The sequence below is a fragment of the Octodon degus genome, unplaced genomic scaffold (assembly GCF_000260255.1).
Source record: "Octodon degus isolate 3935 unplaced genomic scaffold, OctDeg1.0 scaffold00104, whole genome shotgun sequence".
In the NCBI taxonomy this organism is placed as follows: Eukaryota; Metazoa; Chordata; class Mammalia; order Rodentia; family Octodontidae; genus Octodon; species Octodon degus.
The window spans coordinates 4,102,609-4,118,392 of record NW_004524680.1 but is presented as its reverse complement, the minus strand read 5'-3'; the positions used below and the strand labels follow the sequence as shown (position 1 = coordinate 4,118,392).

At 58.4% G+C, this 15,784-nt stretch overlaps 2 protein-coding genes across 3 annotated transcripts in view; both read right to left on the bottom strand.

Moving 5' to 3' along the window:
- Positions 1 to 374: 374 nt before the first annotated feature.
- On the bottom strand, positions 375 to 2,908 carry Mafa (MAF bZIP transcription factor A). Its single transcript, XM_004638911.2, has one exon. It carries the CDS (start codon positions 2,579 to 2,581, stop codon positions 1,499 to 1,501), a length of 1,083 nt encoding a protein of 360 aa, XP_004638968.1. The 5' UTR covers positions 2,582 to 2,908; the 3' UTR covers positions 375 to 1,498.
- A 7,209-nt stretch (positions 2,909 to 10,117) lies between these two features.
- Positions 10,118 to 15,784, bottom strand: part of Zc3h3 (zinc finger CCCH-type containing 3) — a 92,731-nt gene continuing 87,064 nt past the window's right edge. The window contains exons 10-12 of one of the 2 annotated variants that reach the window (XM_004638910.3): positions 13,044 to 13,228; positions 12,106 to 12,479; positions 10,118 to 10,587 (exon numbers count right to left, since the gene is read on the bottom strand). In XM_004638910.3, the coding sequence (XP_004638967.2) occupies positions 10,556 to 10,587; positions 12,106 to 12,479; positions 13,044 to 13,228 (591 nt within the window). In that variant the 3' untranslated portion in view covers positions 10,118 to 10,555. Of the gene's footprint in view, positions 10,588 to 12,105; positions 12,480 to 13,043; positions 13,229 to 15,784 lie in introns of those variants that run through there. The other variant, XM_023723938.1, reaches the window with a different exon arrangement.

The following is a 15,784-nucleotide window of genomic DNA, read 5'->3' as shown; positions in this document are numbered from 1 at the left end:
GCCTCAGCATTCCGTAGATATCACAGGCCACGCTTGTCCTAGGGGGAGGATCAGGCTCAGAAGAGCTAAGGCAGCTCCAGTTGCCAGGACACGACAGCCTGGACTTACTTAGGGTCAACCACTTGGGATGACTCTTTCCCTGTGCCCTGCCTTGCCTTCAGGGGAGCCCAAAGCCACAGGCTTCTGGGGTTCGCTCCCCTGTGGCCACAGAGCTAGTTTACTACCTAGTCCGCGTCCTCCTGGTAATGCCCAGGCCAGTCACCCCCAGCTAAGGGAAAGCCTAATCCAGTGACTTCATTTTCTTTCTATTCGAGGAGAAATGTGGCAAAAAGAAAAGCCACGGACAAATCATCCAGGCTCTGGCAACTTTTAGATCTAACCAGATTTATTTTGTGTGTGTATGTTTTTTTCCTTTCCTCAGTTTCATAGCAAATGAAAAAAAGAACTCAAGAATCAACAACACAACAAAACTTTCAACGGGTTGGCCTGTCCTGCTTGAAAGGCCTGGCAAGATCGTGGAAGGAAGGACGCAGGAAAGCTGTAGTCCCAGAGTGCAGGGGCCTCAGAAAATCAGGGTCCCCACCTGGCAGGGCCTCTCCCAACTTGAAGGTGTTGTCTCCTGTCCACCCATTTCCAGCTAATCCAAAGAGATCAAGCTTTAAAAAAAAAAAAAAATCCACAAACGAAACGAAATACAATTTAAATTAAAATAAAAACACTTTCTTCACCCACCCATGCCAGGAGGTTCAGACCTAAGCCTCCTCTTTAAATTTCTTTTAGAAATACAGTGCATTACTTTTTAAATTTCACTTCTCTTCAAGGTTAAAATAAGATATATTTCCCTCGGAGTCATAAATACGATCTGGTGCATAGAGAAATGGCAGCGCGGGAGTCCGGGCCAGCCCTCACCCGGCTGAGCACGGCGACCCCTTCCCCCCACCCCCACCCCCGTCGAGTACAGGAGGGCAGCAAGCCCAGGACTGAACACAGCAGGGAACGAACCCGGGCTCCCGCCTCTGGGAACGCCGGGCAGGGCAGGGGGCAAGCGGGCGCTAGGACAGGCAGGGGCCGGCCCGATCGAGCGACGCATGCGGGGACTCGCGGGCGTTCGAGGGCGCACCGGTTGGGGAAGGTTTTCTTTTCTAATCACCAAGCAAAATAAATATAAATGCTTTGAAAATAAGACCGTTTTAAAAAGGGAGAAGAGTAAAAAGGGGGCGAGGATAAGGAGACAGAAAAGAAAAAAGAACGGAAAAGACGCACAGGGCAGGCAGAGGCTGCCTGGGAGGGGACGGCACGGAGGGCCGCGCTCGACCTATGTACAGCGGACGCGTGACAGTGAGTGAGACCTGACTCGGCTTCCTCAAACACGAAAGGACCGCAGCGACGACGTCGGGACAGTGACCGAGCAGGTGCACGGAGCCGGGCGGAGCAGGGGGCGATCCCGGCGGAGCGCGCAGTGCCTGACCTCGGAGCTCCCGCGCGAGCCTGTCCCGGGTCACAGGAAGAAGTCGGGCGCGCCCTTAGCCCCGGCCTGCGGCGGCGAGGGCTCCCGCGAGAAGCCCGCGCCGCCCGCGCCCCCGGGGCCACCCCGGCCGGCCAGCTTCTCGTATTTCTCCTTGTACAGGTCCCGCTCCTTGGCCAGGCGCCCCACCTCCAGCTTCAGCTGCTCCACCTGGCTCTGCAGCTGGCACTTCTCGCTCTCCAGAATGTGCCGCTGCTGCACGCGCTTGAAGCGGCACGACTGCGCGTAGCCGCGGTTCTTGAGCGTGCGCCGCTTCTGCTTCAGCCGGATCACCTCCTCCTTGCTGAAGCCGCGGAGCTGCCGGTTCAGCTCCCGCACCGACATAGACACCAGCTGGTCGTCGGAGAAGCGCTCCTCCAGACGCGCGTGGTGGTTGGCGCCGCTGCTACCGTGGTGGTGGCTGTGGCCCGCGCCGCCGTGGCCATGGTGATGGTGGTGGTGCGCGCCGTGGTGGTGGTGCGCGCCGTGGTGGTGGTGTGCACCGTGGTGGTGGCTCGCTCCCAGGTCGTCCGCGCCGCCGCCCCCGCCGCCGCCCGCGAAGCCCGGGCCGCGGAAGGCCTCGTAGGCCGCGGCGGCCGCCGGCGGTTGTGCTCCGTGGTGCCCCGCGTGGTGGCCGCTGCCGATGAGCGCCTCCACCGCGTCCTCCGGCGTCAGGTGGAGGGCCTCGGGGTTGAGGTGGTGCTGGTAACCACTCATCCAGTACAGATCCTCCAGCACCGGCTTCCCCGAGGCGCCCCCGACGGCTCCGGGGCCCCCGTTTGGTGGCCCGGGGGCGCCCCCGGCTTGGGCCGCACCGCCGCTGACCCCCGCGCCGCCGCCGCCGCCGCCACCGGTGCCCGGGCTGGGAGCGCAGAAGCTGGGTGAGGAGGGCACGGAGGAGCAGGGAGTGCTGAGCGGCGTCGAGGACAGCGAACCCGGCGGCAGGCGGTGACAGAAGCGCTCGGCCTCGGGCGGCTCCTTCTTTACCTCGAACTTCATCAGGTCGAAGTCGTTGACGTACTCGATGGCCAGTGGGCTGCTGGGCAGCTCGGCGCCCATCGCCAGCTCCGCGGCCATCGCCTGGGGCCCTAGCCCCGCTGCCGCGCCCGGCCGCGCCCCGACGGGCGGGGGGGGGAGCCACCGGACTCTCCCCCCCCCCGGCTTACACTGGGCGCGGTCCCGTCCCGGCGGGCGTGGGCTTCGAGCCGGGGAGCTGAGAGGTGCAGGGAAAAGTTTCACGCAGACAACTCAGGGGCGGCGTGCACGGGACGCCATTGGCCGGGCCTGTCAGGCGTCCATGGGCCGGCTCCCGGAGGGCGCAGGTTCTTGGAGCCTCCTCCTCCTCCTGCTAAACCTTGGCAATCCGCGCCGGACCAGTGGAAGTGTGGCCGCGCCTCGGGCGCCCCCGCCCCGCCCCGCGCCCCGCCCCGCGCCCCACCCGCACAGTAGGACAGCCCCGCCTCCCACGGCAGGGCCTGGAGGCGCACATTTTTATAGAGCTGAGCGCCCAGACCCGCCTCCCTGGGAGGGAGCGCGCGCCCCTGGGCCAATCGGAGCCCAAGTCCCGCCGCCCTTATTTGCCTATCCCCATGGCAACCCCGAGCCCAGCTGTCAATCTCCTGCGAGAAACAGCTGTGGGAAGGGTTGGGGACAGGCCGCTGGTGAGAAGAGTGGGCAGGGCCCCCTGGTGGCCATAATCGGGCACTGCAGGGTGAAGGGCGCGGGACCCAGCGGCCGACAGCGACCTCCGGGTCCTCCTGTCTGGGACCAGGTGGCAGGGGAGCCCAAGAGAGCAGAGGAGGACCGCGCCCGGGAGGCCCCTTGGGCACCCATTCATCGAACCCCTCAGCCTCCCCTGGGCCCAGAGCCCGGTCCAACATGCCTGGAACTGCGTCTGGTTCAGCTGGCGCGGCGCCTGGAGCGCGGGGACCTCCAGGCATCATGACACTGAGTGACACTGCCCAGCCCAGGGGCGCGGCGCACTATTTTTAGTCCTGTGGCTCGGATGAGTTGAGGAATTCAGTCAACAAAGTTGCTGGCACCTCGGGCTGTGGGGCATACCGTAGGACACCGGGCTCTGATCGTGTGGTGCAGGTGGTGACAGACTCACAGCAGCGGGCTGGGGCACGAAGGACCGGGCACGGAGGTGCTGGGCGCCGGTTTGAGGGTACTCGGGCATGGAGGGTGCAGGAATGTGGTGGGCAGCGCTGGGCCACGGGCCAGAGAGCTGCCAGGCACGGGAGGGAATCTCAGACTGCTGCGCCCACCCTCCCAGACTCAGGCAGCCTGAGGGTTGGAGGCGCTGGGGTTGTGGGGTGACTTGAAGCCGATTTCCTCTCCGCAGGCTTCACAGATGCTGGAAGCAATCCAGATCCAGCAAGCAAGGAACAACGGGGGAGGAGGGGGAAGAGGGTGACGATGGGGCCATTAGGCCTGTGACACTTCAGGCCCTGATTCCCTCGGAACACACACCAGTGGCAGCTTGAGATGACCCTGAGGGAATCTTTTTTCTGTACTAGTGTTCATATACTTTGACAATTAAAAAAATGAAACATAAATGTAGCCACCTATGCACAGGGAGGACTAGAAGAGCCCTCAAGTCGCAGGGGCTGCCCTAGCCAGCAGAATCAGAATCATCTTCAGCAATTTTCTTGTTGATTCCACAAGTGTCTGTTACTTTATAATAAAAAAGCCGGGCAGTGAGGGATGAGCAACGACTCACCATGTGCTGAACCCTGCTCCCCCTCCCTGCTCAGGGCAGGGCTGGGCTTAGGGATTGTGAAGGCCAGGCTTTTCTGTGAAGGGCCCCGTCCCAGGGACCTCCTCTGCTTGTCTCTGAAAGAGGCGCTGTGGTCCCTGGCCTCACTCTCATGGGACAGATCTTGGGATCCTGGGGACAGCAATATGGCCTGCAGCCTCACAACCATCCTCCTGGTGTAACTGTACCCATTCTACAGATAAGAAAGCTGAGCCCCTGAAAAGTAACAAGCCTTGTTCAAAATGACCTGAGCAGGTGGTGGAGCTATGGTCCCCACCAAGTGCTGGGGCTTGAGAGCACAGGAGTGGCCAAGCTCTATGGCAGGTGGTGAGTCTGTTTATCCACCTGTGTCCACAGAAAGGCCAGCCTGCCCAACCAAGCCACCCCAGCATTTCTCTAGGCTCCACACTCAGTGGCCACAAAGCTAGGACAGCTGCCTTGGACCATGGCTACAACCTGGGTCTGGGCCTACAGCCAGCCACCCCTTTTTTGTACAGATTGGTGTCTCACATGCCTGTCTGTCAACAGTGGCAGGGCAGGGCAGGGGCCTTCAAGGCAGTGCAGTAGTGGCTGCAGGACAGCCTGTGCAAAACCAGCCACACCCTCCATCAGAGGGGCACCAGCAGATCACCAAGGGGTGCAGAGAGGATAAAGATGGGGGCAGGGGTGGGGGTGGCTGACAGTTCTCCCTACCCACCTAGTGGCCAGCAGTGAGATGACCAGGATACCCGCTGGACAAGGTGTGGGCAGGGCTGTGCTCAGAAATGGACATGCAGGAACACCGCAGGGCTCCGTGGAGCCAGCATCAGCCCCCACCTCCAGGACCAGGCATCTCCAAGGTCCTGGACTGGGCTTCTGAGGCTAGAAGTTCTCTAGGTAGACTCTCCCAACCTCGCCCCCAGCTCTAGGCCTCATCACGGGAGCACAGGCCTCCCAAGGACTTGGCCTGCCCCTGTCCCTGTCTCCTGGCCTTTGTGCCAGGTACAAGACCCCTTCCAGCCACGGCAGAAAAGGACAGGCACATACATGTCTAAAGGCTTCAAAGGGCTCTGTCCAGTCAGTACCCTCTGCCACCTGCAGAGTGGGCAGGAGGGCTTCTGGACTCCCAGGCCAGAGCCCCCAAGGCTGGCCTGGTGGGCCCCCAGAGGACCAGAGAATACTTCTGCTTGGGGTGGGGGGCAGAAGGGTCAGGTGGGGCCCCCTTGCTGCCAGAAGCAGCACACTGAAGCTGATTCCCATACACTCCACACCTTCCTAGGACGTCTGGCATCTACTTCCTGCCCTTGTAGGAGTGCACAGGGGATACCTGTGTGGCTTGGTGATTAAAAGCAAGCACAGCCAGGGAGACAGCTCAGTGGACTAAGCCATGCTGGGCAAACACGAAGTACCGAATTTGATCCCCAGCACCACAAAAAATTAAATAAATAAAAAGCAAGTACAAATCTTTACTGTGTGCCAGGCTGCCTATGATTCGGCCAGGTACACGGCTAGGGATCCCTTAATGAGGAACAAGCTGTTGGTAGCCTAATACAACATGGGTTATCTAAGAGGGAATCTGTTCTGGGAGTTTGGAGACAGCTGGGAAAACCAGTAGTTGGGGTGCCAGGAGAGCCATGGCGTGGCAGCTCACCCAGGAGTGAGCTTCCCCCCAGAACAGGCAGCTCCTGGCTCCTGGGTGAGCAGCTACAGAGGCAGATGACGTACATCAGAAGCCACGCCCACTGTCCCAGGAAAGAGGCAGGGGCTTCCTCACGCAGGCCACACAGAGGAAGAGCACGTGTCCTAGTATCTTTGGAAAATGTAGTCCACCAGGTCAGGTATCACGGAACAGGAAACAAGTACACAAGTGTTAGTTTTGTCCTGCTGTGCCACAAACTGCCACGAGTCTAGCACGAGTCTAGCAGCTCAGGACAGCAGACATGCCTCTCTCTGGACTCTGTGAGTCTGGTCTGAGCTGGGCCTGGTCCTGCAAGGTTTCCCAGGCTGCGGTCTCCTCTGCTTCCCAGAGCTGCGAGCCTGCTGGCAGGACTTTCTGGGATCTGTAGGACTTAGTTCTGGGGGCTCAATCTCCTTACAATGTGTGGCTCCTAGCACAGCCTCAGGCCCCCCCAGGACAGCAGAGGTCATACTGAGTCACATCAGTGGGTGTAGCAAGTCACAGGAGCTGCCATAGGGAGGGTGACCCGAGGGTGTAAGCCCCCGAGGCAAGGGCATGGGACCTTGTTTCCCCCAGCTGCTGAGTGCAGGTTGGGGAGTACTGGGGGACCTTCCTGAGGCAAGAGCAGAGGAAAGTCTAGGGAGCTCTGTCTAGGAGTGGTTGCAGGCGAGGAGTGGCCAGGATGGGCGGTGGGACCACCCATGGCCCCTATTTGCTGTCTGCACAGTGGATTCCCCAGCGACTGTCTTGGGACAGGGCATCCCAGCAGCACTATTCTGTTAGTATTCTCCAACAGTTAACAAGTGGTTTCCAAATGTTACCAAGACCCATCAAAAGTTGCTCTATACTGAGTTCAGAAGCAGATGTGGCGGCCCATGACTGTAATCCCAGCACAGGGGAGGCTGAGGCAAGAGGATCATTGAGAGTTCGAGACCAGCCTGGGCTACAAAGTGAGCTCAAGGCCAGCATGAGCTGCATAGTAAGACCCTGTCTCAAAAAGACAAAAGAAGCAAGTGAGGAGCACCTGGTCTGCTTCAGGCAACCTCACCCCCAATCTCCCAGCATCCCCCAAACCACGGGGCTTCCATGGGACAAAGCTCATATTTTCTCCCCCCCCTTCCCCCGAGACAGGGTCTCACTATGCAGTTTGGGCTGGCCTTGTGCTCTCTTTAGGTAGCCTCCAGGCTGGTCTTGAACTCACAGAGATCCTCTTGGCTCTCTCCCAAGTGCTGGGATTACAGGTGTGCGCCACCATGCCCAGTTCTGGAGCCTGGTGGGCACCCACATCCAGGGCCAAGATGGTGTGCCCAGGCATCTTGGGGCTGAGACCACACAGTCTCCAGGAAGTTTAATCCACAGGGATTGAACCTGGGTCCTTGTGCCTGCCAGACAGGCGCTTATGCCTCTGAGCTATCCCTCTAGCCCCAAAGCTTATGTTTTCTGCAATCACTTCCACATGAAAACTTCACCTAGCCTGTCCACATTTCTTGTCCCTACCCCAGCACTGATGGAGCCCCCACCGTATGCCAGATGTTGAAGAGCACACACTCAGCCACACACCTCTCCAAGCTGCCCCTCCTGGAACTTATGCTGGGGACAAACATGAATGCTGTGAACACTGCCCCGCAAGGGATCTGGACGGCACAGAGTTCTGAAGGGGCTCTCCCCATTCAAAGACACTGCTCAGGTCCTCCCAGACCAGGTGAGTCCAGGCCAGCAACCCCCCACCCCTAGTAATAGCCTCTTCTGGATGCGGAACCACACCTCGAGGTCATCTTTTGTCCACACCCTCAGGTCTCCTGCCAGGGTCACAGCTCCCTTAGAGAAAGCAATAGCCCTGGGTCTCCCATGAGACCTCCCTGTCAGAGGGAGCTCAATGGTGAAGCCCCTGCTTAGGACCCTGCCCTGCTCTGCCAGGGATCTAAGGTCCCCTAGGTTGCCTCTAGTTTTGGGGCACATGTGATTCTCCTGCAAGATCTCCACCTACTTGTGGCTCCTCTCATGCACCTGAAGACCTGGGTCTCTGCTTAGTGACCCTCCTTGGCACCTGGCATGAGGACGCTTGACATAGGAACCCAATGTGACCAATGGACACACCCAGAGAAGCCACAGGAACTGTGACCTACACATCTCCCAAGAGAGCCCTGGGGTGATGGAGAAACCAGATGTCAAACAGCCTCCTAGAAGGTAGTGCCCGGCTCTCTTGAGCCTTCTCACTGGCTGCTTTGGGCAATGGGTGGCATCAGAACAGTGAGTGTGTCCTAGACCTCAGGGTAGCGTCAGAGACATACACACACCCATGGTGGTTGGGCCTGAGTGGCTGTGTCAGGGGCCCAAGTGCTGGCCACAATGGAAAGGGCAGGTTGGTGATCGAGAAGACCCAGGGATGGGTCTACTTGTTGTCCCTGTTAGGCTGGTGGAATCTGTCCACTGGCCCCACCATGGCTGTATCTCAAGGGCTGTGGTAGCATTGGGTGAGTCCAGCTGCTTGTTAGGAGTTCTGCCTGCTGGGGATGTTCACTGGTGGCATGCCAGAGAAGCACAAGGATAGGTCCATTCATGGAGCCAGAGGCCCGGAGAGCCTATGCGCCCTTGCTGGCTGCGCAGGCCAGGCAGGGAGGCAAGGAGCAAGTGGACATTGGGTCATGTGGGTCTGTGATGTGGTCTTCCTGCCCAGGAAGTGGAGGGAGGATCACCCCCAGGTTGTCAGCCATTTGGTCTTCATAGAGGGCCTTGTTATAGCGTTCAGGAGCCTGGAGAAGAGGCAAAGGTGGTCCAGCAGGCTGCACCATGCGGGATCACGGTCTGTGAGCATCCGACATGCAGATGGCATTTGAGTGGCCCTAGAGTGTCCTTTGCTTCTCTGGGGTCAGAAGCAGGAGCCAGGGAGTGTCCCCGGCCTCACTTCTGCAGTCTGCTTGTGTCCAGGCTGTCTCCTGAAGTTGCTTCCGTAGCCTTGGGTGGCCAGGTGAGGCTGCAGCCCCAGGAATCCTGCTGCCGCGGGACAGTCTGCACCCCTGCAGCTTCCCCTGCTGGTGCTTCACTATGCCTCCTGGGCCCAGAGGGTAGGCCAGCAGGACCTTGGGCAGCCCTGTGGCCCCTATTCATTCCTCAGGGTCCAGGCTGTGGCTGGTGGGCGGACCCCTGAACAAGTATCCAGGGGTTACAGTGTGTAGTGGTGTTTCCACCCCACCCCAGGCCTTGCCTGCCAGAGCACACCATCGGGGCTCTGCTCAGTTTACTAAGCAGGTAGAGCTATGGCCTTTGCTCTGGCCAAGTGCAGCTCTGGAGCCCACTAGCTGCTGAACTCATAGTGGTGACAGGGACAAGCACTGTGGAAATGACTGGCCACTGGGCCTGTGCTCTGGCCATTCTTTTTTTGTTTTTTGTTTTTTAAATTTTATCCATTTACGTGTGTGCGTGTGTGTATGTGTGTGCGTGTGGCCAGCTCAGCCCACCAGGGGGCGGGGCCGGCTGGCATGTGGTGCTGGGGGACCGAACCATGGTCCCTGTGCCCTGCCAAGCTTGTTCCAAGCAGGCGCTCCAGACCACCGAGCCATCCCACCAGCCCTGGTCATTCTTTTTGTGAGCCCCTTTAATGTCAGCAAAATGGGCAAGGGCTGAGGACAGTCAGACAGCTTTGGCTACTGCAGCCTAGTAGGTGCAGTGTCCCTTCCACCCAGGCGTGCGCCCAGCCCCACGACCTGGGAACCTGTTGGTGGCCCAGGGACTTGATGCAGCCTGAGCACTGAGCTGCAGGCAGGAACACAAGGCCCAGGCAGGTGGTGGCTTGTCAGTCCCGCAGAAGCTCCGTACTGGCCTACACCAGCTTGGGGCTCACGGACACCACCCAGAGGCTGTCTGCTCTGTGGCTTCGGTGGGTGAGCCCTGAGGGGAGAAACTGAGGCCACCTGCCACCAGGCCACCTCCCTGATGGAAGAAAGTCCAGGGCCTAGCCGGCTTCCTAGTTATACAGTCTCCTTCCCTGGGGTGGCGTGACTTCCTCTGCCCTGCCTTGGCTCCAGGCTGCTGAACCCATGTCCCCAGAGACCCCTCCCAGGCTTCCCCCCACCCATCCTTGCTGACCTGACCATGGTGACAGGCTGACTCAGACCCTTGAAGCTAACCTAGTGTCCAGGAGAGCTGGCCCATCTCGCACCTAGTCCAGGGACCCATGGCGACAGTCAGGACAGGCTAGTTGACATAGGACAGAATCTTTATTGCTGAACATAAAATGTCTGCCAGAGAGGCCTGACCAGGGGGCTCTTCCCAGGCAGAGGAGTCCTGGGTGTGGAACACTGAGGGCCACACCCACAGCCGGAGACTGCCCAGTGGGATGAGCCCTGCCCATGTCTCAAGGGGCAAGGGCAAAGGGTGGGGATGAGTCCTAGGTGCGAAGGGGAGGGGAGGCGCAGGGGAAGTAAGGTCCAGCGGTCCGACTGGGTAAGACTTTGGGCTGAGGGAGGAAGACAAGGCCCTGGGCATATAGGCTAGGGAAAGCTTGGAGCCTGGCAGGCAGAGCGGTACCCTGGGTTTGGCGGCAGGTGGCTTCTCCTGGAGGGCCAGAATGGTGGGCAGAGCCTCCAAGCTCTCCGGGGGTGAGTCTGAGGTAGGTGCGGGATGGTCCCTGGGTCCCTCACAGACGTGGTTTGATGTGTAGTGGCTTCCCTGCACAGAAAGGGCAAAGGTCAGGTTCAGCTGACCCCAGTGGGGAGGAACTCCCACCCTCCAAGTTTCTGATCAGAGCTCAGGATGGAGACCCCGCCAGCCCAGGCCTACCTGGTGGGGGCTTAGAACACCAGGCTGCTGTCTTCTGCCCACCTGCTGACCACCCCTGGGCCTGACAAGCCCCTCCCCCGGGCCAGGAGCGGGGGCAGTCTGGCAGCAGTCTGGCAAGGCCTATGGGCAGGAGCCACACACGGTGGGCCTGAGCTATAAATGGCAGGTGCATGCACGCAGATGTGCAGGCACACACTGCTCACACCTGGGAACGGCTGCCAGACACGTGAGAAGCGGGGTATATGCAGTCAGGCGGCTAGGTGACATGGCAAGGGCTAAGCAGAGGGTCTGAGCATGGAGACACACATCCCAGGGGGCTATTGCCTGGCGGGGGCACTCCTGTTGGACACCAGGGCCTTTCCTCCCTCCGCAGAAATGCTCTGGACCACCCTAGGCCATAGACTGCAGCTGCACCAGCACAGCTGCCCACAGGCAGGACACAATGTTCATGTGTCCCCGTAGGAGCCCCCTCCTATAGAGAGGGCTGAGTGTCCCTCCTCAGGGCTGCTGGCTCCATGTTTTGCTCAGTCAGAACCCAAGCCTCGGCCTGCAGACTCCACCAGCCTCCAGCCTCCACCTCTATCGGACAGCTGCTTCAGCCACCCATCCCAGCCCGGCCACATCCGCCCCTCCAGACCCTTGGGGCCAAGCCTTACACAGTGTTGGAGCCCTTTCCGGGCCTGCCCAAGTGGTCCACATGACCCCCAGCACCCTGCAACTGACCCTAGAACTGGCTGCTGGGATCCTGATCTTTAAAACACAATCCAGTGGCTGAGGTTAGGGAGAGCCCCAACGGCTCCAACAGGAGCTGCTGGCCCCCCGTCCAGGTCCCAGCTAGGTGGGGCCCAGCTGGCCAGGTTCTGCATCTGACTAGGAGGCTGTAACCAGGAGGCGGCCCCTCCAAGCAGGCGCTTGAGCGTGCTCAGCGGGGCTGTTATAGAAGCCTGCAGCAAGCATCTTCCATTAACGTTACGACCGTGAAATATGACAATAAAATGATAGCCGTATGGTCACAAATTTGCAGCCCGCCGAGCTACGTGGGGTTTATCGTCACTCAAACGTGCGGAGAGCTGTAAAATGTTTACAGAAAGGGTCGTTTGCAGCCATAAAATCCTCTTTTCTCTCCTAAACAAGGCTGAGTGGAGCCATTTACCAAGCCCCAAATGCTCATTGGGGAGAGAGAACATCTGTTCTCTCCAGGAGTGTGCAGTGATCTTCCAGAACAAATTAACAGAAATGGGTGCTTTCTAATTAAATCAGCCCTCGGCTGGGGTGGTCTGTGTGTGGCCACCACTGCGCTCACCCCACACTGGCCCACCCCTGGCCTGCAGGTGCACACACGACGCCCACAGACTCTCCAGGCCTGCACCTGGGGACTCCAACTGAAATGGCCCGGCTTGAGCTTACCTGAGTCCTTGGCGAGGGGCCTCCTGGGGGCCCGGGGTTGGCCTCCTGGGCTTGGGGAGGCCCGCAGGGAGATGAAGGCTGGTAGCCTGCAGAGGCTACCTGAGCCTGTCCCTGACGAGGTGGCCTCATCCTGGAGAGTAGGTTCCTCTTGGTCTAAGGAGTGGGAGGAAGAGGAGGAAGAGGAAGAGGAAGAGGAGGAGGAGGAGGAGGATGAAGAGGAGGATGAAGAGGAGGAGGAGGAGGCAGCCTTTGTTGACAAGGGAGCAGCTGAAGCAAACTCCCGTGGTGAAGGGGGAGGGGAAGCTGGGGGCGCAGTCCTGGGGGTGGGGGAACTGGATGTCTTTCTGGTATGGCGATGGGCCGATGATGGCTTTCTGCAGGAAACAGGGACAACAAAAGTGAGGGTGGGCAGGGATTGCAATACCACTGTCCCACCAACAGGGCATCAGGCCCCTCCACCCCCATGTCCTGTTGTAGAACTACTGGGCATCACCACTTAGGTCCAAGCCTGGCCCTCAGCCTCTAAGGATAGGCTGGTTACAGAGCCCATGGCCTCAGGCATAAGGATACCTGGTCAAGAGGGCTCTGGGTTGCATATGATTGTTTATTATCTCAACCTCCCACTTCCCAGACCCTGGTATCCTTGTCTGCAGAGGGTTCCTATACTCAACAGGAGGTGAGCATGACACAGAGATCCCTAAAACTCCTCCAAGGGACCTGGCTTCCTCTACTTTCCTGGGCAATGGAGTCTCTGAAACCCCTACTTCCTGTCCTAGGTTCCATCTAGATTCAGAGACAGTACAGGCATCTCTGGAGGCCACCTGTCTCTCTGCCTTGGACTGGGATTTCCTTGTGGATCTGAATCCCAAAGAGCTGGGGTGGGGGTTCACTTCAGAGGGTCCCAAATGTCACCCATGCAGCACCCACTGCCCCATCACCTGGGCCCATGGCCAGTGGAGGCGCGGCTCCTGGATGCTGCATCGCTGGGCCCTGGGGCAGGTGGCAGGGCTGCCCGCCGGCTGTGTTGCTTCTGGTTGCGATGAAGCAGTTGGCACTGGGCACCTCGAGGACAGGTACCCCTGCGGGCGAAGTCAGGGCACAGCAGCGTGTGCTTCTTCTTGCACTGGGGGAAGAAGGGTACAGTTAGGTAGGCCAGGGAATGCTGAGGCACCATGTGGGGGGAACGTGGGGGGCTATGTCCACCCCCCCCAAGCAAGCCTGCTGGCCCTGCAGGCTACCCACTGGGGCTCAAGTCAGAAGCTTCCTCTTGGAAGATGAGGCCACCGGGCAACAGCAGCTCCATCTGGGCCCCTGGGCAGACTGAAGGGAGGGCCAGAGCCAGCCTGGGGATTCCCAGAGCCTGGGGCCAGGCCACTGCCTAGGGATCTGCCCACCTGCCACCCCTTCTGACAGGGCCAGTCCATTGTGACAAGTGTGGCAAGAGCCCAAGAGGAAGGTGGGCGGGGCCTGAGGCCTCAGGAGACCTCGTGGGACAGGGTTAGACCTGGGGCCCACGCAAGGGGGTGCAGCAGGTCGGCTGAGGGCACACAGCACTGGGTCAGGGCTGGGCCGGGCACTCTATCCACAGCACCTGTCACCGGGCTAATTATACCCACAGGGAGGTGGGGCAGGCGGGCAGGCAGGTGCCCCAGGCGATGGCTTGGTCTCAGCTCTGCCTGCCAGACACAAGAAAGTGAGAAGCCTCTGTCCAGCGCCCAGTAGCTGGGCCCAGCCAGGGAAGGCCCCAGGACAGAGACGGGCGATCAGGACCTGCCTTCATGGGCTCCATCCTGGGCTCCACGGCCTCCTGGGAACTCAAGCCCATTCCCAAGGAGGGGTCCCCTGCCCTCTACAGCTGGCTCAGGGGGGCAAGCAAGCCGGAGTTCAGCTGGCCTGGGCTTCCTACCCCAAGCTGACGTGCAGTTCCACACAGAAGCCTACTGAATCTACACTGGTGCCGCACTCAGTGGACTGGAACACCATCTAAAGACACAAACCAGTCTTAAAAGCCACTTTCCCTAGGCCTGTGACCCCTATCAGAAGTGGTCCTGCATGGAGGGTCCTGGCCCTGCTTCTGGTGCCCAGGACTGTGCATCTGGCCAAGACAGATGTCTGCTCACAGCCTATACCCCGCTGACCCTGGTCACGGTCCTCCGATGTGCACCTTCCACAAGGACAGGCTCAGGAAAGGGCTCACTCCCTTCCACATGGAGTCTGAGCTCCTCAGCGCTGGGCTTGGCTAGTGATATGGATCCCTGAAACAGAGGGGGTCTTGCCGGCAGAGAGGACAGGGGATGGCACAGCCACGTTTTGTTTTGTTTGTTTGAGACAGGGTCTCACTCTGTAGTGCAGGATGGCCTTGAACTCACAGTGATCCTCCTGCCTCAAGTCTCCGGAGTACTGGGATTACAGGCATGTGCCAGGTGCTGCTACTTTTGCCAAATTAAGAAGACCCACTACCAGGATGCGCTTGAGGTAGGGCTCCATAGTGAGATGGTGGTGGGGTACAAACAGGTGGATGGCGAGAGCCGCTAACACGGTGCTGGGAGCAAAGTGAACACAAAGTACTTGGCTGAGAGATGGCCAGACACAACACAGGCCTGTGCAGGCCTACGTGGTAGCCAGTAAGTAGCTCATGGGTGATGTGAGACGAGACGTGACAGACATGTAAAGCATGCTGGAGTTTAGACTTAGTGGGAAAAAAAGAATGTAAAGTTTTTTTTTTTTTTTTTTCATTCATGGTTTAGGTCTGATTAGTGGTTTGTCTGCAGTACTGAGGATTGTGCTAGCATTGTTACATTCCTTTCATTTAGTTATTTTTTAAATTTTATTTTGAAATAGACTAAGTTCCCAGGCTGGTTTCAGGCTTGGAATCCTCCTGCCTCATCCTCCTAAGTAGCTGAGATTACAGGTATTTTTGATACACCTAATTAGATAAAATATTTTGTGTGTGTGTGTAATGTGTGCTATTACTAGGGGCAGAACTAAGAGGGAAGTGCTTTGTTATAACCCTCACCTTTTCTTTCTTTCTTTCTTTCTTTCTTTCTTTCTTTCTTTCTTTCTTTCTTTCTTTCTTTCTTGTATTTTTAGTAAGGATCTTCAGGGTCTGCAGGGTCTCACTACGTAGATCAGACTCGCAGTGATCTGCCTGTGTCCAGCCTCCCAAGAGCTGGGATTACAGGCACGTGCAACCATACCCAGTCTCAGTGCCGTCTGCCTGGACAGAGGCACGTGCAACCATACCCAGTCTCAATGCCCCAGGACAGAGACGGGCGATCAGGACCTGCCTTCATGGGCTCCATCCTGGGGATCTTGGTCCTCTTGGTCTGCTGAGCTATTTGGCCACTGCTCTCTTTTCTTTTTACTTTTTTAAGGTGGTTACTAAAAATGTGAAATTATACATGCAGTTCATACATCTTTCCACTGGAAGGTGCTGATCTGAACTAACCTTTTTCTCAACCAAATTTCTAAGATAAAATGTAACTATTTTCTCAAATAAGAACTATGAATAGCTGGGCTGGTGGTACAGGGAGGGAGAGGGAGAGGGAAAGAAACGGAGAGAGAAGAAAAACCAAAACAATGGGGAAAATCTAGGAAACTCACAGACACAAAGCAAGCCTCCAACTCCTAAGCCCTAATCATTGGGCTGAGCCACCTTTACTGATGGAAAGGCATGTCC